General features: G+C 43.3%; 1 protein-coding gene across 2 annotated transcripts; it reads left to right on the forward strand.

Moving 5' to 3' along the window:
• On the forward strand, window positions 1–26,085 carry ash2l (ash2 like, histone lysine methyltransferase complex subunit). 2 transcript variants are annotated; one of them, XR_014600005.1, is made up of 18 exons: window positions 1–42; window positions 3,340–3,406; window positions 8,056–8,201; window positions 8,818–8,906; window positions 9,414–9,508; window positions 9,631–9,726; window positions 10,987–11,082; window positions 11,292–11,367; window positions 12,670–12,687; window positions 15,514–15,616; window positions 17,249–17,466; window positions 18,455–18,622; window positions 19,285–19,478; window positions 20,142–20,234; window positions 20,946–21,044; window positions 22,522–22,581; window positions 23,661–24,334; window positions 24,449–26,085. XR_014600005.1 is itself a non-coding variant. In XM_084047357.1 (17 exons), the coding sequence occupies exons 2-17, from the start codon at window positions 3,371–3,373 to the stop codon at window positions 23,766–23,768; spliced, it is 1,695 nt and encodes a 564-aa protein (XP_083903483.1). In that variant the 5' UTR covers window positions 1–42; window positions 3,340–3,370; the 3' UTR covers window positions 23,769–26,084. The 2 variants fall into 2 exon arrangements, 1 of the variants encoding a protein (XP_083903483.1); XM_084047357.1 differs by having other exon boundaries at window positions 23,661–26,084.
• Window positions 26,086–26,275: the final 190 nt, after the last annotated feature.

Genomic DNA, 26,275 nt, shown 5'->3' on the forward strand with positions numbered 1-26,275 from the left:
GTCCGGAGCGGAGGCTGCAGTGGAACCAGAGCCTACAGAGAGGTGCGTTATGCTCCACCACACGTATTAACACGTTTTATTCTTGTAGAGATCCACTTTAGACACGTTACCTGTCTCTGTGTGGAGATAATAAACTATTTATATTAACCTGAAGTCCCACCATGGGTCAGAAATAGCAGAAGTAGCACCTCAACCTAGCCTTGGATCACAAGAAGGTGACCGTCATGGATGAACTTCAACATAGTGTTTGCACTTTCTCCCTTTTTGGTCCGTACGTCTACATAAACGTTCAGATTTCAAATATAAAGGCCTTGCCTCATGGCCACGGACGTTTCAATACTGTCCGGGTCCTCAGAAGTACCCGTATCTTCCGTATTGTTCAATAAAAAACATTTTAATCCGATCGGTGGTCGTTTTCTCGTAGAGTTATAATGTATCATAGAAGTGCAATACACATCCCAACCGATAGGTTCACATAGTTGAAAACGTATGGAGAAAATACGGAGAAAATGGCCACCTATTGGCTTAAAATGCTTTTTTATTGAACAATACGGATGATACGGATACTTCTGCGGGCCCGGACATAATTATAACATCCGTGGCCATGAGGTGAACACTTTATATTTGACATCTGAACGTTTATGTAGACGTACGGGCTAACAAGGGAGAAAGTGCAAACGCTATGTTGAAGTTCATCCATGACGGTCACCGTCTTGTGATCCAAGGCTACACCTCAGCTAATATAGCCTCAACTATATTCAACCTGATCCATCAATGAGATGAATGCAAATATTGTCCATAAACCCTCCAACTGAACTGCATTAGCATTAAACCAGTAGGCTGCTGTTAGATATAACATTACTTAGTAATATGAGTTACTGCTCACAATGTAGTGAGTCCACCTTATTGCTGATAAAGATTCACTAAAACATCCATTTGTTTAGCCTTGATGATACAAGACTGTCATCATTTATGAGTTGGTTACAATTAGCCTTGATACAAGACTTCTTTCTTTTTTTATTGGTTAAATACTTTATTAACAGTTGCAAAAAAAAGGCATGGGGACCCAGATTTATACAGAAGAATGCTAAAAGGACAAGCCAATAAGCCCAGGGCTTGTTCCCATTAAGGTCCTGTGTATTCAATTCATTGAGACATTTATAGACGATCAATAACTGTATACAGTAATATGCAAAAACAAAAACATCACATATACAATTAATTAGGGGGGGACTGACCCTCTGTATCCAAGGCTACCACTTAAGACATTAATGCTACTAAATGATGGACCTCAAAGTCAAACAGGATTCATACATACATACAAAATAACTCTTTTGACCCTTTTGAATGTAGCTGAATATTCTGGTAAATTGATGAATTGAATTGTAATGGATACATTCTCCTAATTGCATCACTGCTTTCCTAACAGCAAGCAATGTGGAGTTAGATATATATATTCATAACATTGAATTATTCACTGTATGTGTTTGTTTACAACGTTACGCTGTAGTTCAGCCTACTGTTTCGGCACGCACATTCACATCCTACAAACGACGCTAGTGATTTCTAACCTGTACCAGTTTGATATGTTTCTATTGAAACAGCCTTCTGATTATGTTTGTTCATTTTGGGTTCCAGTGACAGACCGTATGCTGTTATGTTACCCAGACAAATTGATGCACTAACACTTAGGATACACACACAGTCACAGACATTTAAGAATGACATAAACGGTGATTTTGAATCATAGATACACTCGTGCCCTCAATATGTGTCATGGTGTTTATGCACAGGGACGAGGATATACTAGACATTACTAAATGAACCAGGTAAAACATCTGCAGCTAATTAAAGTAGTAATACTTGTTTAATCCACGCAGACCGGGAACGCATCTGTGTCATTGTGTATATATTGTATAATGTATACATTATTTTTTTAAAGCCAACATTTTTAACTCAAATCTTTGCTACTGGGGGGTCCCTGGAACAAAATAGTTTGAGATGGGGGGTCCGCGGCCAGATACATATCATTTTGGGGGTCCTTGACATGAAAAAAGGTTGAGAACCACTGATATTATAGCAACATAGAATCCCCTAGAAGCAAAGATTTGAGTTACAATGTTCGCTTAAAAATATATATATTCAAAGATTTGCAAAAATGTTCACGAAAAAAAAGAAAGCAGATCTACAAGCTCATAGCGCGGCACTCGGTGCCGTGCTATGAGCTTATTTTTGAATAGCCAAAGTATTAAGAAATAATGGTTTAAGTGGTTACACGGATGCGTTCCCGGATTGAATGGGTCGAAAAGTTGAGCGATTCTCAACTTTTCTTTTTATTTCAATGACCCCAGTGTGATATGCATTAGGTCAGGACAGGGGCCGAAATTGGCCCCCCAGAAATAATATCTGGCCCGTGAGATAATTTTGAGAATTAAAAAAAAAAAAAAAAAAATTTTTTTTTTTTTTTTTTTTAGAAAAATATTTTTCTTTTTTTTTATGTTAATGTTCACATTGTTGGTGCCATCAGTCACATATTAGTAAAGATACAGTATGAATGATTTACTGAAAAGTGTTATAAAAAAAGTATTAAAAATGAATGTTAAAATAATTATAAATACTTATTTCATAGAACCTGAACCCACTTTTGAAATCATGCACTCATAAACACGATGCATTTTAAAGGATTTATAACATTTTATAGCTAGATTAGAGGAAAATGGAGAAAAAAAAAAAATCACCAGAAAAATCGCCTGTGCTGATATTTAAACCGGAAAAAATGTTGATTTATATTGGTCAAACAGAACCGAATTAGACCCAAATTAGACCCGAATTAGACCGAGTTAGACCCGAATTAGACCCAAAAAATTTTGCGCCCGCGCGCTTCGCGCGCGGGCGCGTGTTGTGCACGAGGCCCGGCCCGCGATGGAATGTCTGGGAGTGATATTGGCCCTAGGCTTATCTCAATTGCCTACCCCTGCATTAGGTCATGGACCCCCATTTTTATCTCTGAGACCCCAATCTACACCGTGAATTCCTCAGTGTTAATTCAACTTTTGAGAGTGTACAAATGGAACCAAATGGACCCAAAACAAGCCACGGTTCCATCTGGTTCCACTCGGTTCCATTTCACCCCTGGTGGTCTCTGAGAGTGTTACGAATGGAACCAAATAGACCCTGGCTGGCTTACTGCTCCATTTGGTTCAGTTCGTACACTCTCAGAGTTTCAGACCCGTAAGGGTCCAACTTGGACCCCTGGTGGGTGGTCCCCGGACACATGTGTGTGAAAAGGGTCTGTTGGTCAATCTCACGATGACCTTATTATATATTCTTTGATTTCAGTGATGCTGGATTTGGTGAACTGGCAACCAACATGGACACTGAGTCATCCAATGGAAAGGAGGGAACGGTAAACATTTCCATACATTATGTAGCTTTCCATTCTCACCTTGTTTAATGTCTTTGATGTGTTGTGAGCTTGTAGATTGTGCTGTTTGAGTGTCCGCTCTCTATTGGTGTCTGCCCAGCGACAGCAACTATACTAATCTCCTTACATACCGTATTTACCACTGCACACATTCTACAGTGGTAATGTCAACTTATTTATCCAAGTTACGACAGAACACGACTTAACCCATTGAGACCTGAAGCCGATTCTACATGTCTCCTAAATCTCAACAGTATTCTGAAAAACGTATGTTTCTATATCAGTGGTGCTCAATCTTTTTCATGTCAAGGACCCCCAGAATTATATGTATTTGACCGCGGACCCCCATCAAAATATGTTGTTCCAGGGACCCCCCAGAAGCAAAGATTTGAGTTAAAAATGTTCGCTTTAAGAAAATATATATTCAAAGATTTGCACACATTTTCACGATTTTTCAAAAATAGCAGATCTACAAGCTCGTAGCGCGGCACTCGGTGCCGCGCTATGAGCATACGTTGACTAGGGATGTGTAAAAGTGTCCAAAACTAAATTCGATTACCTAATTCCATTATTACCGAATAGTCGACGGGCCGACGGGGGGGGGGGGGGGGGGGGATTTTTTTTTTTTTTTTTCAAAAGTCAACATTATCTTTCATCAATATAAATAAACCATAAAAGAGAAGTTTCAAGACGGTTTTTTTTATTGTGCTGTCCACACAAATGTTGCCTCAATAAGGCTAATAATGGCAGAACAGATACTCAGATAAAATAAATTACAAAAATAACTTTAACCATATTAAAATTAAAAGAAAATGCCCTCACTTTAATATTTTTAAACAAATAGCTTTTGTCGGCCTTATAAATAATAAATAAATAAAATAAACACTTAAACAAAATGCAAGCCTCCTGCAATAGGCCAATGAAATCTGAAGACATGGGCTTGTGGAAGTGGAACAGAAAATGTGTATTTCAAACACAATAGGCTAGCCTTTAGGCCACATTCAATCAAAATAAAATATAAGTAGGTGTGGGCTTGTGTTACACATTTAAGTTGGCCTTTTTCTTACCTCTTTGGACAGGGAAAAGCAATATTTCCTCACTATATACTATTAGCTAGATAAAGTGACTAAAAGGCTGTCGCATCAACCATCCAATTTATCCAGATTTTTGTTCAGGAAAATAAGCATGTCCACGTGTTCTGGGAGGAGACGGGTGCGGAGTCTGTTCACCAAAACACCTGCTGCGGAAAAGATCCGCTCAGATGGGACAGACGTGGCGGGGATGGAGAGATATGCTCGTGCCACACGAGAGAGCTGGGGATATTTGTGATTATTTTCTTTCCACCACACCAGAGGGCTCTTGTCTGGTGGGATGCACGGCTCCTGATCATATCTGTCCATCTCTGTGTTTTCGTCCAGGGCATTAGAGAAGTATTCTTCTCCAAAGAAGTTAGCCATCGCTGAGCTGGTGTCGGCCCGGCGTTGCTTGTGGCGGGGTGGGGGCTGTGGCTCTTCTTCGTCATCGGATTCGGCAGGTAGTGGTGGTGGCGATGATGATGATGATGATGATGATGGCCGCGGTGGGGCCTGAGCAGCTTCAAAGTTTTGAAGTATGGCAGCAACTCTTGCTTTTACGGCATCTGTGATCTCTTGTGAAGTGAAACGCATGCGTTTGTGTCGCGGGTCGAGGTACGAGGCAATGAGCGCCACCTTCCTGGCCGTCTCGATGTTAGCAGGGTCCATGCGCTTTCTCAGCGACTCCGACACTGTGCGCTTGAACTCTGACACCTTCCGTGATTCGCCTGTAAATTTAATTCACATGTAAAGCGTCATTGGGTAGCCTACTTTATAAAACATACAGGTATTATTATTATTATTATTATTATTATTATTATTATTATTACCTTCAACTTGAGCCAGATACTTGGAGAGGAGTGTGTTAGTCACTGGATATACATGGGGGATGGACACGTTGAACTCTCCACAGAGTGCTGTTGTGGCCATCTTCAGGGATTGTAGGACAGGTATCAGCTCCTCCATAATATGCCAGCTGTCGTCAGTTGGCTCCAGTGTGCGCGCATCTGACAATTTTGTGAACGTTCTGTCTGACAGCACTGCCGAACAGGCCCACCTCTGTTCAACTAGTCTTTCAAACATCTCCAAAATCGAATTCCATCTCGTGCGGCAATACTGTATTAGACGATGCTCGTCAGAGGCTGTGGCTGGCTCGTCACCCCGTCTCATTTGACCCTGCTTCACTTTCAGAGCCTGAGTAGCCTTGGTGCTGTGGTGGAAGTGGGATACGAGTTTACTCGCGGCTGCTACAACGTGATGTATGGCATTGCCTTTGAACCCATCATTTATTGCCAGCTGCAATGTGTGTGCAAAACAGGGGCTTGAATCCCAGTCCAGCTCCTTGTGGGCCAGTGTAATATTACTAGCATTATCGTGGACACACGCTATTATTTTATTATCCAAGCCCCACTCTCGGGCTGCTGCTTTTAGCACATCGGCCAGATTTTTCGCTGTGTGACTCTCTGGCATTGCCCGTGTTTGTAACACAGCACTCTTCATTTCCCACTCTTTATTTATGAAGTGACACGTTATGGTAACGTATGATTCCACTGTGAGCGAGGTCCACGCGTCTGTGGTAATGGCCACTCGGTCAGTGTTGGCTAGAGCATGGAGAAGGTGCTCTGAGCATTCACCATGCATCTTCTCGAGACGAGAGGTGATGGTTTTCCTAGTCGGCACTCTGTACTCTGGCTCCATGTGTGCCATTAGTTCCCGAAATCCTCTACCCTCAACAACACTTATAGGGAGCATATCTTTGGCCACCATGTTGGCTATCAGGGCCGAGTTTTTTTCACTGCGGTGTCGGTCACACTTTCGGGGTCCTTCCATAAATGTGGTCATACGTGTTTGGCTTGGTCCAGCTGCAGCGTCATCTTCACTGCTTGTAGTCAGCGTCGGATGCACTTTTTCTAGATGTGTTCGCATCGATGACGTAGAGGAATGGTAACTCATTTTTTTATCACAAATGTCACACTTGACACAATTGTTTTCTATTTTTTTGAAGTACGCCCAGACAAAGCTTGTTTTGGTACGTGACTGCGACATCGTTTCTACCGTGATAAACACACGTGAAGCTGCATGCGTTGATTGTTGGGAGTGACGGTGAAGTCAAGGCTGGCCCTAGGGTTGCCAGATCTGAATGACAGTTTCCAGCCCAAGCATAACTTAAAAGTTAAAACCAGCCCAATTCAATAAAAAAAACCACGGATAGTCACGAGACCAAAATGCATATCCATAGGCTAAAATGTAGTTACTGTGGGTAGCCTTTAGACAGCAGTATAGCGCCATAAATAAAATAATAAGTTTGAAATTAAAAAAAAAAAAAAAAAAAAAAAAAAACTTTTTTTATTTTTTTTTTAATTTTTTGATAATCGAATTTGATCTCATTAACGACTAGTCGACTATTCGAATAGTCGGACTCATCCCTAACGTTGACCTGGCCTGGAATCGAACGTGGGGCAACCAGGGCCTCTGGCTCCCTAGGCGGGTTCACTAACCATTCAGCTATGGCCGCCCCTATGACATGTTTTTATTTAGACTTTGCAGAGTCACTGGTACACACAACATGTATGTCTGTCTGACCTCTGCCCTTGCTACTATCAAGTGTACTGTATATAGTTGTAAACTATCAGATAAATCATGTATATTATTAACACATTCAGTGCCAGAATTTTATAATAACAGATTACGTTCGGTGCCAGAAATCTCACCGTTGAGCTGTGCAGCGCTGTTTAAGCTGTAGACTCCAAGACGAGCATTCCATGTGAAACAAATCATGCGTGCATTTTGCACGATGGTCCTGGCTAACGCCTGCAACGATAACATCTCTCACGCGGGTCACAATGGCGCAGCGATCGCGCATACAAAATGAGTCGTTTTCCCCAGCGTGAAAAGTTTCGGAGTTTTAGAGAAGGAGATAGAACGGAAGCGGATGGGGAGCCATGTTTTTTGGCACAGTAATCTATAAGGCCCTTCCTTCTCAGAATCACCGTGGGTGATTCCAGAGCTGCTCCAGTCCCTCCCGTGTGGGAAAAAACAAAAGAGACTGAAAACACGGTTCAGACCGTGTTCGGCACCAAATCTGTTAACCCATTAAGACCTGGAACTGTGTCATTTTTAGATTTGAGCTAATAAGCATTATTTTACACTTTGGGCTATTCAAAAATAGCAGATATACAAGCTCGTAGCGCGGCACCGAGTGCCGCGCTATGAGCTTGTAGATCTGCTATTTTTGAAAAATCGTGAAAATGTGTGCAAATCTTTGAATATAAATATTTTTGAAGCGAACATTATTAACTCAAATCTTTGCTTCTGGGGGTCCCTGGAACAAAATATTTTGATGGGGGTCTGTGGCCAAATACATATAATTTTGGGGGTCCTTGACATGAAAAAGATTGAGCACCACTGATATAGAAACATACGTTTTTCAGAAAACTGTTGAGATTTAGGAGACATGTAGAATCGACTTCAGGTCTCAATGTGCTAATAATCCATAACAGTAAATGTGTTCAGACAATGCAAACTATTTCTAAAAAGCTAACACATGGTGTTTTTCAGGAAACGGTCGGCGAAGGCTCTGAAGCGGCCGACACCCTGACGGGGTCGGGGGACGAGGAGAGCGGCCGCCAGCTGGGCGAGGTGGAGCTGCAGTGTGCCCTGTGTATGAAGTGGTTCACCGCGGACACCTTCGCCATCGACACGGCGTACGTTTTATTTGACTTTTAGTCTGCAACATTTCTCCTTTCAGTTGGGTTATAATGACTTTTATCAGCAGCTGATTTTGTCGGGCACTGAAAAAAGCCAATCTACAAGCTTGTAGATTGGCTTTTTTTCGGCATGCGATTAAGCACTACTTAAAGGGATACTTCACCCACAAAATTACCTTTTTTTTCCTATCAAATAATCATCCCCGGGAAGCCTTGAGTTCATAGCGAACTTTGTGTTGCATTCCTTCACGGTGAATGAAGAATCCAAAAAACAAAGGGAATACATGATGAATTGAAGAAAATGGGCGTCCAGGATTAACGACGGCACACAACTATATCAGAAATCTGTTTATTAACTCCAACATGGCTCTCAGACTATAATCCAAGTGTCATGTATCCAATCTGTGTCCTTATTTCTTCCAAAACGCCACATTTTCTCTCAAACTTTACTTTTTAATACACTTCTGAAATAAACGGTGTCCTGCACCGTTTATTTTCCGGAGCACATGCATGTGACCTCAGCTCATGTTGAACCACACACGCATGCCCAGGTTTAATCAAATTAAGCATATTGTTTAACATTTGTTCCTCGACTCCTCTCTCCTTTTTATAGAACCTGTCTTCCCTTCATGACCAACTACGTGTTCCACTGCAACGTGTGCCATCACAGCGGAAACACATACTTCCTCAGGAAGCAAGCCAGTAGGTGTTCAGCTTTACCTGTGGATGTTTCAGTTGTACTTGTACAATACCACAATAATAATAACAATAAAGTACCAAAAAAAAAGACCTGAGGCCGACTCTACAAATGTCCCTTGACATTATCTGAAATAATGCACAGAAAACACCTAAGAATTTCACTTGTATATCATCGCTGTTGGGCTGAAACCTTGTATGCCCAAAAAAAACGTTACTTTTCAGGAAATGCAACGGTATGGCTGTTTGCGAGTTGTTGCTTAACCCATCAAAGCCGGGAACTCATCTGTTTGGATTTATTTGGCTAGCACGGCACTCGGTCTCTGCTATTCTTTTTGAAAAATCGTGAACATAATGTGCAAATCTTTGAATATATATTTCAAAGCGAACATTTTCTCTGTTATTTCTGCTATTTTTGAATACCCCCAAAGAAATCCAAAATGACACCGATGCGTTCCTGGTTTGAATGGGACGTTTACTTAGCTATTTACTATGTATTGTTGTTTGTTTCAGACCTTAAAGAGATTGGCCTGACCGCTCTGGCTAACCTGACTTGGCGTTCCAGGACCCAGGAGGAACACCCAAAGACCATGTTCTCCAAAGACAAGGTTCCCAGCTGTCCAGTGACCAAACTAATTGCGTTTGTGTTTTGTTTGAACATTGCATCATTAGTCATGAATGTTAGTACTTCATTATGTGTGTCTTATTCCTTTGATTTTCCACATTGCAGGACATCATTCCATTCATCGATAAGCACTGGGAGTGCATGACCACGCGTCAGAGACCAGGGAAACTCACATGGCCCAATAACATCGTGAAAACCATGGTAAGGTATAGCCTTTTCATGGTTTAAAGTGGGAACTATTTTGTGTAAAACGCATTGAACTACGATTTCAGTTTGGTTCTCAGGGGTAAAAAAAATTGCATTCACTAAGCCAGTGGTTCTCAAAGTGGGGTCCGGGGACCCCCAGGGGTACTTGAGGGGGTTCCAGGGGGTCCCCAGCTAAATGATGGATAGGAGCCAAATGGACCCTTACGGGTCTGTAACTCTGAGAGTGTACAAATGGAACCAAATGGACCCTAACGGGTCCATTTGGTTCCATTTGTACACTCTCAGAGTTAAATTAACATTGATTTTACAATATGAATTGAGGTCCCAGAGATACAAATGCCATTAAATGGGGGTCCGTAGCCTCTAATGCATGTCAAACTGGGGGTCCTTGAAATTAAAATGGTTGAGAATCACTGCTAGAGCTGTAAAAAATAAATCTTGTCTTATGGTGGTCCCTGGCATATCTTTTCAAATGGGGGTCCGCGGGCTAGTAAGTGTCAATTTGGGGGTCCTTGACATGAAAAGGTTTGAGAACCACTGCACTAAGCCAGTGGTTTTTCAAACGGTGCGCCGAGGCACACTGGTCTGCCATGAGACAAGTCCAGGGCTGCGTTGGGATTTTGTGACAAATGTACATTATTATTGCAATATAACTAGAACAAGTAATGGATTCCTATGTTTAACCCTTAAAGCTTGTAGAGCTTGTAGATCTGCTATTTTTGGCTAAAGTTCTCCTCAGAAAAGGGACGCTAGGGTTCAAGTGGTTAATGTATAAAACATAAATCATATCGCACAAAGAATTGGCAGACCCCCTATTGTAGCTCTGAGGACGCCCTAGGGGTCCCGGAATCTGGGAAGACGGGGAAGGAATCTGTGTCATTTTAGGTTTTAACCGCTTTATCCATTATTTTCTACTTTGGCTATTCAAAAATAGCAGATCTACAAGCTCATGGCGCTCATAAAGAAATATTTTTTAAATATTTCTTTATTTTTTTATCAAACATTTTTAACTCAAATCTTTGCTTCTGGGGTCCCTGACTCCCTGGAACTAAATCTTCTTTGATGGCGGTCCGCGGCCAAATGCATATCATTTTGGGGATCCTTGACATGGAAACATTTTGAGAACCACTGACATAGAAACATAGGTTTTTCAGAAAACTGTTAGGATTTAGGAGGCATTTGTAGAATGGGCCTCAGGTTAATGTACTATATCAGTGCTTTGTGTGCGCTCATCTCCCTGTGTCTGCGTTCCAGAGCAAAGAACGAGATGTGTTTCTGGTGAAAGAACACCCAGACCCCGGCAGCAAGGACCCAGAGGAGGATTATCCAAAGTTTGGCCTGTTGGATCAGGTAATAAAATTTTTTTTAACCCCTTTTTCTCCCCAATTAAGTCATTATGCCAATTAATACCTTCCCACACACATGTCTGTGTTGTCACTGACTATCAGTCATTTAGTGGGGGGGGGGGGGGGGGGGCTTGAAGGACCCCCATGGGAGGTACAAATGGATAAATGAACACTGAGGATTTGTCTGTGTGTGAATTCGTTCTTCTTCTACAGGACCTGGGGAACATCGGGCCCTCATACGATACACAGAAACAGACCACCGCTGCCCCTACTGTTGGAGGACTAAATGGTGAGTCATCGTAATAATCGTCATGCAGCTGTTTTATCTCCAGAGGTCAATGAGGGAGATATTTTGCTGGCTTTTTCATGTTGACTTACTGTACCACCCTTTTTAGGTGGTGTCAAAATGACACAGACAGTGTAATGGCCCCCAATAGGAGAGTAAAGCCATTTAGCCTAGTGGCAGCGTGCGCAAGAAATGTGGCGCTGATTCGTCCAGCGGTTTGTGAGATTAGCTCCGAACACACAGACAAGACAATACAGAGGGACGGCTCAGCCTCATTCAGAGACAGGCCCCCCCGGTGTGTGTGTGTGTAAGGCCTTTAAGATGATGTTGACTGGCCCGGACGTTAGGCGAAAAACCGATTGGGTACCTAGGCTGGTAATTCGACTCCCGATCCCGACGGCCTTTGCTGTGTTTCACGCCCCATCTCTCTCCCCATCTCCTGTCAGCCTACTGTCCTATCAATACAGGCATAAATACCAGGCGTTAATACCCTCACAAAAACATGTAGTAATCCTGGTCACTATACCGCCTCCCCCATGACAGCCGGGGCGCCTGATGGAGGGGAAGGGAACTGGTTGGAATAACGTGTTCCTTCCACGCGCTACGTCCAACCAGGGAAACTCCCCCCTGTCAGGTGACAAGAAGGTCAGTTGGCTCTCATGCACTGAAGGAAGCATGAGCTCGGCCCTGGCCTCCCTGGCTGTGGGGGACTGGTGTAGCGCTGGTGTAGCGCCCAGGATCACTTAGGAAATTGGCACCAGGTGAAAAAAATGGGTTACAAAAATCGCGGGATAAAAATTAAAGAAAAAAAAAAAATACAGGCATAAAAGCCAAAACAAATATCTTAACCATTTAAGACCGGGAAAGCATCATCCGTGTCATTTTAAGATTTCTTTGGTTATTCAAAAATAGCAGATCTACAAGCTCATAGCACGGCACCGAGTGCCGCGCTATGAGCTTGTAGATCTGCTATTTTTTGAAAAATCGTGAAAATGTGTGCAAATCTTGGATTATATCTTTTTTAAAGCGAACATTTGTAAAATATTTACCCCCCAGAAGCAAAGATTTGAGTTACTAAGGCCCGCTTAAAAGCAAAAAAAATAAGATATTTGCACACGTTTTCATGATAACAAAAAAAATAAGCAGATCTTCAAGCGTTCGGTGCCGCGCTATGAGCTTGTATATCTGCTATTTTTTAATAGCCAAAGAAATCTAAAAATGACAGATAGGTTCCCGGATTGAATGGGTTTTTTAAAAAAAAAGGTGAGGTGACTGTGGTTCTAAGTGTTGTGCATTGTGTTCCAGGTGGATCAACCTTCTCAGGTGAATATATGATGTAGCATTTTGAACTGTGTGTGTGTGTGTGCTTCCTGTAACCCTCTGGATAGAAGACGAAGTTGGCCCTGAGCTTAAAATCAAACATCTTTCTTTTTTCTCCGTAGCCCAATTTAGGGCTGGGCGATATGGACACAATAACATATTACAGTATTTTATTTTATTCTTTTACCAAATGCCTCGATATCGAGAGCCTTGGGGCCAGACCGGTCTGCAGAAGACGCATGATAATGTGAATTCACGCAACCGGGATGGTTTACCAGGCTACGATATCGATTGTTTTCTTTAAAAATGGCTGAAACTAGAAACTCACAGATTTTAAAGTATAAAAAAGGCTTACTGTAAGTGATTAAAACCAAGAAAAGACAACACTTAAGACTTAGTTAATTACATTATTACGACATGCAAAATGTAGTCTCATATCACAATATCGATATTATTACCCAGCCCTAACCCAGTTTGGACTTGAATTTGGGCATGCAACATCTTAATCACTTTCAACCTGGTGTCCCTGTTTTGGGCATGTCATTTTATGCAAACATTTAAAAAATATATAGCAAGCTCTTCTCTTGTCGAGCTTGTAGATCTGTTTTCACCGCATGAAACGTGTAAAATAGGGGCTTATTATTAACGGTCAACTTCATCCAGGTCCAGTTGTGTAACCTCCTCCCTGTCTGCACTGTGCTCTGCATTATGGTTGTTGGCCCCCGAAGCTTCCTCCCTTCCTATTGGTGGATTTATGTGTGCGTGTGTGTGTGCCTCGTCCTCTGGCTTGTTGCTGATTGGTTCTGGAAAACCCCTGAAAATCTGCCGTCTCAAATGGCACTCTTTAACTTCACACATAACATACATGTGTGAGTAGGGTGCCATTTTGGAATTTGCCGTGCGGCTTTCATCCAATACTAATTGGCCTCATCCTGCTCCTTCTCCCCAGCTTCACCTGTTGTGTCAGATCCCTGGTTTCCATGCTTAGAGAACAATTCCATTGAAACAAATTGCCTTAGAAATAATACAGCTGTTGTAATTTGGTTAAAGGTACATGGGTGATCCTTAATCACTGAACCCTAGTGCAGGGGTCTTCAATGTTTTCAGTCCAAGGACCCCCTAGCTGAAGGAGAGATGAAGCAGGGACCCCCTCTATATTGTATAAAATTGTGTTTCAGAGACTTTTTTTTTTTTTTTTACTTGGTCTGCTCTTTTTTCCCTCTACACCTTATACCTCTTTGCCAAAAATAGCCGATCTACAAGCTCACAACGCCTCGCGCTGCGAGACGTTGTGAGCTTGTAGATCTGCTATTTTTGGCTAAAGTTCTCCTCAGAGAAGGGATGCTAGGGTTCAAGTGGTTAATGTATAAAACATAAATCATATCGCACAAAGAATTGGCGGACCCCCTATAGTAGCTCTGAGGATGCCCTAGGGGTCCCGGACCCCCTGTTGAAGACCCCTGCCCTAGTGTATTTCAGTTTGGGTCCCGGGGAGACACCAAATGTCCCTTTTTTGATCCCATACTGAAAAACTACGGGAACCCCAGGGGGGCATAGCAGTGGCAGCCATTTCTTTTCACCGGCTTTGGCTTGGTTCCAGCCAGGCTTGAAATAATGAACATAGATATTTTTGTTGACGTTTCGGTGGTCTGAATGAATGGGCTGTCTATCTGTGGAACTAAAGCCGGTGGAAAAGAAATGGCTGCCACTGCTATGCCCTATTGTTTATCAGAATTCCTTTTTTGTCTTGGCTTTTGTTTTGTTTTTTTGTTTTTACTACTCTTGCTTGGCTCTTAGCTACAGCTAAAAACCGTAATACAATTTGATATATATTTTTTGATATATATGAATGTAATTTCAGTCGCATATTTTTTTCTCCTTTGGTATGTGCAGGAATCTGGTTCTAAATATTAGCTTTGGTGTCATTCCAAGTAACGGCTGCTGCATATGATATCATTCTATGTTTTTGGTTGTTTATTATAACCTGACTGTGATGGGAGCTTTTAAGGCAGATTTTTGGTGAGAAAGTGTCATGTGACAAATGTTTCCAGTTGAAACCCCCGTCACTCTGGCCTCATCATAATAAGTTAAACTATGGAGTGTGTGGAAGCTTTGCTTCGTCCTTTTCTTTGTGGTTTACTACTCGGCCTTCTCAAACATTTTCTCAAATGTAAACGCTGTTGTCCGTTTATATGACGAAAATAGCAGATCTACAAGCAATGCGACCTTGTAGATCGGCTACTTTTTCGATCGTTCGTCGAAACGCTCTGAAAGCGATCCCAATGACATCGCTCAGCAACGCTGCTGTTATATTTGAGGTGTGCTCATCCACAATTTATAAAACGATGCATTTATCTTTATATTATTGCTCTTGTTGTGGCTGATAGTTTGCACTATGGACTAATAATTCCTGCCTCTTTGAGTCTGCTGTCAACCTACGTACACCACCCATCAATTAGGTGCCGTGTGTGTGTGTGTGTGTGTGTGTGTGTGTGTGTGTGTGTGTGTGTGTGTGTGTGCGCACGCACACACGTGCTCAATCCCGCATGTGTCCTATCATGTTGCCAGATCTGCTCATTATAATTTCCCGCAAGATTTTATTTGAAAATAGCAGATCTACAAGCTCACGACGCGTTGTGAGCTTGTAGATCTGCTATTTTCAAATAGCTGATGTACATGTTAAAGTGCTCATATGTGGCCCATAGTCGCTTCTTTTGGGCTGGTTTTCCTAGACCTGGTTGCTTGTTTCTCTCACAGAATCTGGCAACACTGATCATGTGTGTTTTAGTTTTTTGTACAGTAGCATAACGTGGTTTCATCTGTTTGAAGGTGCTCTGGCCGCCGGTCCAGGAAAGGGTCGAGGAGCCAAGCGTAAGCAACAGCAACAACAAGAAGGAGCAACGGCAGGAGCAGGAGCCAAGAGAACACGCAGGTACAGCCTTTTTACCAGGGGTCCCCCAAAGCTTTCAAGCCAGGAGGACCCCTCAAAATAATCGTATTTGAACTGGGGAGACCCCCCTCACCCTGACAAGCACTTGGAATTGTAGGCATTACATTTATTTTGACTCGGTTCCACAGATACAGTAAATATTGCGAAAATAGCCGAACTAAAAGTTCACAACGCCTCGAACTGCGGAAGGCCCTTTAGAGCAACGTTTGCCTTTCTTATGTAATGTTTAACAAGTTGGTGTTTAAAAAGGTCCTATAAGTCATTTAATTGTAACTTTATAAATGTGCAGATACCCTGTATACACGTATACTGTATGTTGGTTTGTTTACTGTTGAGTGAGAAAACAATGTTGCACATTAAGCTAATCTGTAGCCTGGTAAACCCTCCCTCCGGAAATCTCATGTGTAATTTATTTCAGGAGTGAGTCTGGCATGATCGCCCATTCTGCAACTTGGCTGTGGGCTGGAGTTGGGCGGGAGTAATACCGTTGACTGACAACCCCTTCAGCCAATCAGCAGTGTTCCCCTTCAGCCAATCAGCAGTGTTCCCCTTCAGCCAGTGCATTTTTACCACCTCCAGACTAATGTGACGCAACGGGACTTTTGAGACGGCCATGCCCAAAATAGGTTGCCTTATTCGGATACATGCGTGTCACTGCCCGCCCTTGCCGGTTCTTTGAATTTTTATTATTAAATAGGCTCTGTCATGATAAATTGACCACATATATGAAGTTAAACAACTAAATTCTATCCAAACGATATCTTAAAATTAAATTCCGTGCCTCAAAATAGAAGTTTGAGAGCGTTTTGAAGTTTAAAAGAGAGTAGAAAACACTGCGGTCAAAAAAGATGGCTGCCGTTTGTTTTTGTCCGGCTGCACTCAGGCTGCACTCAGTTCCATTCGGGCTCACTTGAACTCGCCACCTGATTGGCCGACTTTCCCTGTCAATCACAGAACGATGAGAGACGACACTGATAGGCTCGTCCATTTGGTGAACGGGCTAGAAACGCCCAGACAAGCCTTCAGGCCAGACTCCTTCCTGAAATCAAATGGAAATGAGATTTCCGGAGGGAGGGGGGTTTACCAGGCTAAATCATCTGGGGAACCCCCAAAAATCATTTGTGAACCACTGCAATCAAATTTCCGTTTTATTCTGCGCCACTTCGAAGATTTAATCTGTTAATCTGTTAATTCTGTGGTCTCTGCAGTGACCCTCTGTTCTCTGTGGTCTCTGCAGTGACCCTCTGTTCTCTGTGGTCTCTGCAGTGACCCTCTGTTCTCTGTGGTCTCTGCAGTGACCCTCTGTTCTCTGTGGTCTCTGCAGTGACCCTCTGTTCTCTGTGGTCTCTGCTGTGACCCTCTGTTCTCTGTGGTATCTGCAGTGACCCTCTGTTCTCTGTGGTCTCTGCAGTGACCCTCTGTTCTCTGTGGTCTCTGCAGTGACCCTCTGTTCTCTGTGGTCTCTGCAGTGACCCTCTGTTCTCTGTGGTCTCTGCAGTGACCCTCTGTTCTCTGTGGTCTCTGCAGTGACCCTCTGTTCTCTGTGGTCTCTGCAGTGACCCTCTGTTCTCTGTGGTCTCTGCAGTGACCCTCTGTTCTCTGTGGTCTCTGCAGTGACCCTCTGTTCTCGGCCCAACGCCTGCCCCCTCACGGCTACCCTCTGGAGCACCCCTTCAACAAGGACGGCTACCGCTACATCCTGGCGGAGCCGGACCCCCACGCCCCGGACCCCGAGAAGCTGGAGCTGGACTGCTGGGCGGGGAAGCCCATCCCGGGGGATCTGTACAGGGCCTGCCTCTACGAGAGGGTGCTGCTGGCCTTACACGACAGAGGTACTTCTGTTCGTTGTTTTAGGAAACGTTCATTTTACGAAAACACACAAACTAAGTTAAAATGTGGAGAGAAGAGGTTTCTGCCCGACAACAATGATATAGAGCAGGGGTCTTCAACGTTTTCAGGCCAAGGACCCCCTAGCTGAGAGAGAGATGAAGCAGGGACCCCCTACTCTATATTGTATGAAATTGTGTTTCAGATTATTATTTTTTTTTACTTAGTCTGCTCTTTTTTCTGCTCTACACCTATAGCCTCTTTGCCAAAAATAGCAGATCTACAAGCTCTCAACGCCTCGCAGCGCGAGGCGTTGAGAGCTTGTAGATCTGCTATTTTTGGCTAAAGTTCTCCTCAGAAAAGGAATTCTAGCGTTCAAGTGGTTAATGTAAAAAAACTAAATCCTATCACACAAAGATTTGGCGGACCCCCTACAGTAGCTCTGAGGACCCCCTAGGGGTCCCGGACCCCCTGTTGAAGACCCCTGATATACAGCATGGGTTTTCAACCGGCGGTCCGTGGACCACTGGTGGTCCGTGGAGGTATTGCAGGTGGTCCCTGGCCATGCATTAAAAAAATAAAATAAAAATACTTTTAATAACTTACAGGAGTTCTTACTGTACGGTGTGTGTGTGTGTGTGTGTGTGTGTGTGTGTGTGTGTGTGTGTGTGTGTGTGTGATATGAAATGTGAGCTTACCATAATCACAGTAATCCTTAATCATATTCCATCATATTCAAACAAAATCACTGTATTTTATTAGATATTATATTGATATTATAGCTATTTTCTCCAGCTCCCTGTGGTGCATGAACCCCCCCACCACTATTGTGTGGGATGGGTCTATGATGGACCCACCACGCACAATAGTGGTGGTCCCCAGGTTGCTCTTAGTCAGGATGGTGGTCCCTGGGTCAAAATCAGTTGAACACGCCTGCAATACAGTATAGTTGTACATTGCTGTCTATAGTAGACATTGCTGTTTTTTTTCCAGCGCCCCAGTTGAAGATCTCAGACGACCGCCTGACGGTGACGGGGGAGAAGGGCTACTCCATGGTCAGAGCGTCCCACGGCGTCCGCAAGGGCTCCTGGTTCTTTGAGGTCTCTGTGGATGAGATGCCTCCAGACACCGCAGCCCGGCTAGGCTGGTCCCAACCACTAGGTATGTACTATTCACGCACACGCACAGAGACACACACACACACACACACACACACACACACACACACACACACACACACACACACACACACACACACACACACGCACACACGCACACACGCACACACACACACACACACACTAGGCGAACTAGGGCTGGTAATCGTTCCACATCACACTACAGTGCAACTGTTAATCAAACAAATCGATTTAATGTAATGTCTGTCAATCTGTTTTTGTCATCTGGGTTCTCTTTAAGACCTGAGGCTGATTCTACAAATGTCTTCTATATCAGTAGTTCTCAAATGTTTTTGAAAATGTATATATATTTGGCTGTGGACCCCCATTTGAAAATGTTTTGTGCCAGGGACCCCCCCAGAAGTCTCACAGAAAAGAAGATTTGCGTTGAATTCAAAATTATTCAAACATTTTCAAACACTTTCAAGATTCAAAAATAGCAGATGTACACAGACATGTATACAGAAAATAGGGCTTAAGTCCTTAACCAGACTAATAGATGTAGTCGATAATAATAAAAACATCTATATATTGTCTTTGTGTTTATTCGTTGATAAGAATATGTATGTATATATTACAGGTAACCTACAGGCTCCTCTGGGTTATGATAAGTTATATACTGTGATGTTTCCTCTGTGGTGACAGGTAACCTACAGGCTCCTCTGGGTTATGATAAGTTCAGCTACTCGTGGCGCAGCAAGAAGGGCACCAAATTCCACCAGTCCATGGGGAAGCACTTCTCCTCGGCCTACGGTCAGGGAGACACCCTGGGCTTCTTCATAGAGCTGCCCGACGGGACAGAGATCGCCAAGGCTCTGCCTGATACTTACAAAGACAAGGTACAATTTAACCTAAGGGTGTAGCAGTTAATCAAACTAATCAAAAAATATTGATTTTAATGAATGGGAGAGCATTGTGGTGTCATTTTAGATTTCTTTGGCTATTCAAAAAATAGCAGATCTACAAGCTCATAGCACGGCACCGAGTGCCGTGCTATGAGCTTGCTATTCATCTGCTATTTGTTGAAAAATCTTGGAAAATGTGTGCAAATCTTTGAATATGTTTTAAAGTGATTTGTTTTTTAATCCGATCTGTGCTTCTGGGGGTCCCTGGAACATCATAGTTTGAGATTGAGGTCCGTGGCCAAATACATATCATTTTGGGGGTCCTTGACATGGAAATGTTGGAGCACCACCACTGATGTAGCAACAAACCGTTAGGATTTAGACAAACAAATTAGATTATGCATTTGTCCGTGGACCCCATCTCAAAAACACATTTTCACGATTTTTCAAAAATAGCAGATCTACAAGCTCATAGCGCGGCACTCGGTGCCGCGCTATGAGCTTGTAGATCTGCTATTTTAGAATAGCCAAAGATATCTAAAATGATCGTTAAAGCACAATTATATGTCAAAAATGAATCGTCAGCTGCAATCTCATCATGGTGACAATTTACTTAGCAGACATAATAATTGTCCTGATGTGTTGTTGTGATTTCAGGCACTGATCAAGTTCAAGAGCTACCTGTACTTTGAGGAGAAGGACTATCTGGACAAAGCAGAGAAGAGCCTCAAGGTCGTCACTCCCAGCAAGGTCAGTGGAAAACTTAACTGCACTCTGTATAGAGCACCGAAGTCCTGATGTCACTGCCAGTAGAGGGCGCTTTCCGCAGGTTCATGGCTTTACTTTTTGTGTTGATACCGGTATCCTCATTGGGCAATCTTAGATCGCTTCATATAAGAACTGTGTTCCAAAAATAAACACACCACCCTGGTGATTTTACTCATATGGATATGAAGCATCGACTGAAGGTGTAAATGTACACATTTACCCAAAGAGTAACACAATATAAACACTAGAAACGAGTCAAACAACCCAAAGACTACATTTCCCATGAACGCGGCTGCTGTAGGGACAGTGATATCAGACCCGGAAGTAGTAGTTATTTTTATACTTTTAAGGCAGAATTAATTCCATTTTCGCCAGAAACAGGCTGTATCAAATATGAATGAATATCATAAACAATGCAGAGCCACGCCCCTGACGAAAAACGCCAGGGTGGTGTGTTTATGTTTGGAACACAGTTCTTATATGACGTGATCTAACATTCCCAAATGGAGATTTCAACATAAAGCCACGAACCCGTGGAACAGCTCCCTCTCCCCCGTGCAGTATCTATGAGCCCCCCCCCTCGTGCAGTATCTATGAGGACCCCCTAGGGGTCCCCCGGACCCCCTTTTGAAGACCCCTGATGTATTCCAATGGATAATAATAATAATAAACTTTGTGTTGCTTTCGTTTCAGATGATCTTCTATAAGAACGGGGCGAGCCAAGGCGTGGCCTATGAGAACCTCTTCGAGGGCCTCTATTTCCCTGCCATCTCTCTCTACAAGGGCTGCACGGTGTGTACAACTTCATTTCTTATTATTTAATTACATTTTTGGGGCTTTTCTGCCTTTTTATATGGATAGTATAGTTGAGAGAGACGGGAAACGGGGAGTGACGCGCAGCAAAGGCCGTCGAGCTCGGGAATCGAACCAGCAATGCTCGCTGTCGGCCCGCATTAGAACCTATATGTGGTATGAGCCTTAACAACTAGGCCAGGGGTCTTCAACCTTTTCAGGCCAAGGACCCCCTGGCTGAGAGGGAGATGAAGCAGGGACCCCCTCTGTATTGTATAAAATTGTGTTTCAGATAAACGTTTTCTTCTCTTTTTTTCCCTCTACACCTATAACTCTTTACAAAAGTTCTCCTCAGAAAAGGGATGCTAGGGTTCATGTAAAAAAAAAAAATCCTATCAAACAAAGATTTGGCGGACCCCCTGTAGTAACTCTGAGGACCCCTGTTGAAGACCCCTGAACTACAGTAGGCCATCAGCGCCCCCACAACTTAATATCCTTAAACAAACAAGTCACACAAACAATGTTTTTTTCAGACAGCTAATTATTATTATTATTACCAACTAGGTTATGTTTTCGCACCTGTTTGTTTGTCGGTCTGTAATCACCCTGACAAGGAAGAAACCTATGGATATCGGTGACCCCACAACCCTGTTTCATCAAGTCAAACCTCAAACATTCACACTCTGCTGAATGCATTCTTGTTTTACATTAAGAAACTATTGCTTTGATATACAGTTTGTAATTATTATATTAATTTGGGCATTCAGGTGGTGCAGGGTTTAATCACTCTACGCTCTACGACGTCCTCCCGGTGGGGGCTCCTGTAGGGCGCCAGTAGGGTTCAACAGCAGTGATCACATGGAAATGTGTGGAGAGGATTGATTTGCTACTCTAAATGAATTAATAGTAATAATAATAATAACTAGAAAAAGTGCTCCTCGGAGCACAAGTCTCCGCCAGCAGACTTGTGTTGTGTCCTATCCGTCCTGTCTGTATAAGTGTCCTATCCGTCCTGTCTATGTAAGTGTCCTATCCGTCCTGTCTATGTAAGTGTCCTATCCGTCCTGTCTGTGTAAGTGTCCTATCTGTCCTGTCTGTGTAAGTGTCCTATCCGTCCTGTCTGTGTAAGTGTCCTATCTGTCCTGTCTGTGTAAGTGTCCTATCCGTCCTGTCTGTGTAAGTGTCCTATCCAATTGTCCTTACATTTCGTGATTATTCCTGTCTTACCTCACTTTGAAAGAGGCTAAAACTCTTTCAAAGTGACACATTTATTTATAGGCCGCTATACGTCACTAGCCAATCAGATCACACTATTTCACCGTATTGTCACGTGTCACGTGAGGCTTGACCAATGTTAGCTTGACATGTGGAAAGTGAAAACAATGTCTCCTGGCGGAGACAATAATTGTACCCCAAATTAATGTATGTTGCCGTGGCAGAGTGACAGACTAATGAATGCTTTCTGTTTTGTTGACAGGTGTCAGTTAACTTCGGCCCACATTTCAAGCACCCTCCCAAGGATATCAAGTACCAGCCAGTGAGTAGCTCATTACATACACACATGACCTACACACATGTATGCATTCCTCCATGAATAACAGCTTGTGGAATGCTGCTTCTGTAAGGTCATCAGTCAAACACTAGTCTCAAGGCCAGACACCTATTCATTCCACAATCTTCCAAGTGTAGTGTGAATGAAATGCTTAACGATCAGATGACTCCCCGACCACTTTAAAAGTCCTACAGTGAGGGGGGGCACTGTGGCACAGTCGGTAGCGCTGTCGCCTCACAGCTAGAAGGTCCTGGGTTCGATTCCCGCCCGGGACGCTGTGGGCCCTTGATGGAGGGGAAAGGAACTGGTTGGAATAACGTGTTCCTCTTCCACAAGCTACGTCTAACCAGGGAAACTCCCCCCCCTGTCAGGTGAAAAAGAAGCGGCTTGCTCACTCCTCATGCATTGAAGGAGGCATGAGCTCGGCTCTAGGCTCTCCCCTAGGCTGGCAGAGGGAGTGTAGCGCCCAGGATTACTTAGACAATTGGCACTGGGTGAAAAAATGGGTTACAAAAATCGAGGGATACAAATTTTGGAAAAGAGAAAAAAAAGTCCTACAGTGTGTTACCTGCCCTAAGACCTCTTCTAAATCATTGGTTCTCAAAGTGGGGTCTGGGGACCCCCAGGGGTCCTTGAGGGAGTTCCAGGGGGTCCCCAGCTAAATGATGTATAGTTAGGAACCAAATGGACCCTTATGAGTCTGTAACTCTGAGAGTACTGGAACCAAATGTTCAAAGTTACATTAATTGATTTTACAATAAAAATTGGGGTCCCAGAGATAGAAATGCCATTAAATGGGGGTCCGTAGCCTAATGCATGTCAAACTGGGGGTCCTTGAAATATAAATGGGTGAGAATTACTGCTAGAGCTGTAAAAATCTTCTCTTATTATGGGGTTCCTTGGCATATCTTTTCAAATGGTGGTCCGCGGGCTAATAGGTGCCATTTTGGGGGTCCTTGACATGAAGAAGTTTGAGAACCACTGTTCTAAATCACTAGTTCTCAAACCTTTTTCGTGCCCAAAGGGACTGACATGATTTGTGTGATGCTGTGTTTGTGGTTTAGATGAGCGACATGGGCTGGGGAGCTGTGACCGAGCACACGCTAGCTGACATGTTGTACCACGTGGAGACGGACGTGGACGGGAGACGCAGCCCCCCCTGGGAGGGGTGAACCCCACCCCCACCTGGTCCACACACACACACACACACACACACACACCTGGTGTCAACATCTGTGGAGGGATCAACACACACACACACACACACACACACACACACACACACACCTGGTGATCCGCACACACACCTGGCTGGTGTCAACTAGGGATGGGACGATATGAAAGTTTCATGTCACGATTATTGTGAACAAAATAGTCTCGATTTAAGATATTATCACGATGATCAAAAATATGTTTAAAACTCTTAACACATTCGGTGCCAGAATTTTATAATAACAGATTACGTTCGGTGCCAGAAATCTCACCGTTAAGCTGCGCGGCGCTGTTTAAGCTGTAGACTCCACGACGTGCATTCCATGAGAAACAAAGCATGCCTCCATTTTGCCCGATGGTCCTGGCTAACGCCTGGAACGATAACATCTCTCACGCGAGTAACAATGGCTGAGCGACCGTGCATACAAAATGAGTCGTTTTCCCCAGCGTAAAAAGTTTCGGAGTTATAGGGGTTTTAGAGAAGGAGATAGAACGGAAGCGGATGGGAGCCATGTTTTTTGACACGGTGATCCATCTGTCCTTTCCTTCTCAGAATCACCACGGGTGATTCCAGAGCTGCTCCAGCCCCTCCCGGGTGGAAAAAAACGAAAAAAACAAACAGACTGAAAACACGGTTCAGACCGTGTTTGGCACCCGATGTGTTAAAATGACACATTTGTTAACCACTTCTTGAACCTCAGCGACCATAGTCTAGGGTGGAACGTTTTGCCAAAAATAGCAGATCTACAAGCTTGCGAGCTTGTAGATCGGCTATTTTTGGTAAAGAGATTTAGAGAGCGGGGGGGGAAAAAGGCTGTACCAAGCACGTTCTTTACAGGTACGTTCTTCCCAGTGTATGACGGAGGACAATTTCCACGATAAATTTAAAATCGCTGCGATGCGATTATTGTGAGCGTTTTTTGATCATGATAAACGATAATGACGATTATCGTTCCCATCCCTGGTGTGAACATCTGTGCAGGGATGAACCCACACACACCTGGTGTGAACATCTGTGGCCTGCTGCTACAGGCCAGCTGTAGTTATCATGGCAGCATAACATCTGTTATTAGACGTATTATACACAGTAGAAGCTCTCGTTTTGAACCCACATGAACTCTAGTGTCTCTATTCTGAGGGGGGCAAACATTCAGCGCAAATAGCCGATCTATAAGCTCACAGCGTTGACGCATTTTACGACGCGCCGTGAGCTTGTAGATCGGTCATTTTCGCCAAAGACCATTTTGGTGTACAAGGAAAAAAGGAGGGGGGGCTTAGTGTAGAGCCCTGGGGTAACCCGGTCAACGAAGTATGACAGAGTTTAAGTGCTTTTAAAGGGGTGTAAGTCATGTGTTTATGTTAAAAAAATGATAGATGGATAGCTGCAGATAATAATTATGATAATAGTAATTATTGCAATATATGTTTGTTCAGTAACACTCTTAAAATAACTTTTCCAGGTCGGGGAAAATCAGGAGAGAGATAATTTATCAGCTTCAATTTTATAGCCAAGTCAGTGCCAATTTCCACTGTTCATTCATGTGTGTTTGTTTGTTTGTTTCATCACTTCCAATTTTACTTGTTTATCCTGTGTACCGTACGAGTCCTCTCTCCTGATTGGATGAAATCGGGGTGCCTACCTGAAAATCATTTTTTCTGTTTCCTGAGGACCTGGAGAGACGGGGAGACCCCTGTTACTGAACAAACACTGACTGTGTAGCAATGATTACTATCACAATATAGAGCTATTTAACACTGTTACTGAACAAACACTGACTGTGTAGCAATGATTACTATCACAATATAGAGCTATTTAACACTTATTCTAACAAAAAGATCTCTCTTAACTCTTTGAGTTAAGTGAACACAGAGGTGACCGTCTATGCTCCTCAGATGTCTTGTGGTGATACGTGATGGATCGCTCAAGATATCAGAGTCAAAAGAGTAATTCATCTTTTCTCAATGCTTTTCTTATTACATTTTTCTGAAAAAGCATCAAAATACAACCATGAGCGTTGAAAGCTCCCCCATGATTATCAAGATTTCACTCCCTCCAAAGACATTACTTTGACATTACGAATTTTGTTGAGGTTGGCGGTGCCCTAGTACAGTGGTTCTCAACCAGTGGTCCGGGGACCACCAGTGGTCCTTGAGCGGGTACCAGGGGGTCCCCAGCGAAATTAGTTAACATAGTGTCAAAAATCATTTTAACCACTTAGCTTTGGCTATTCAAAAATTGCAGATATACAAGCTCATAGCGCGGCACAGAGTGCCGCGCTATGAGCTTGTAGATCTGCTATTTTAGAAAAATCTTGAAAATGTGTGCATAGCCTTGAATATATACATATTTTTTTCAAAGATTTTAGAATCAAATCTTTGCTTCTGGGGGTCCCTGGAACAAAACATTTTCAGATGGGGGTCCGCGGCCAAATGTATATCAATTTAGGGGGTCCTTGGCATGAAAAAG

The sequence above is a fragment of the Gymnoscopelus microlampas genome (genome assembly GCF_963454915.1).
Source record: "Gymnoscopelus microlampas genome assembly, chromosome: 21".
Classification (NCBI taxonomy): domain Eukaryota; kingdom Metazoa; phylum Chordata; class Actinopteri; order Myctophiformes; family Myctophidae; genus Gymnoscopelus; species Gymnoscopelus microlampas.

Coding starts and splice junctions, on each gene's coding strand:
- ash2l (XM_084047357.1), top strand. CDS start 3,371: ATGGACACTGAGTCATCCAATGGAAAGGAGGGAACG. Junction 3,407..8,055: donor CCAATGGAAAGGAGGGAACG/GTAAACATTTCC, acceptor GGTGTTTTTCAG/GAAACGGTCGGCGAAGGCTC. Junction 20,235..20,945: donor AGGTCGTCACTCCCAGCAAG/GTCAGTGGAAAA, acceptor CTTTCGTTTCAG/ATGATCTTCTATAAGAACGG.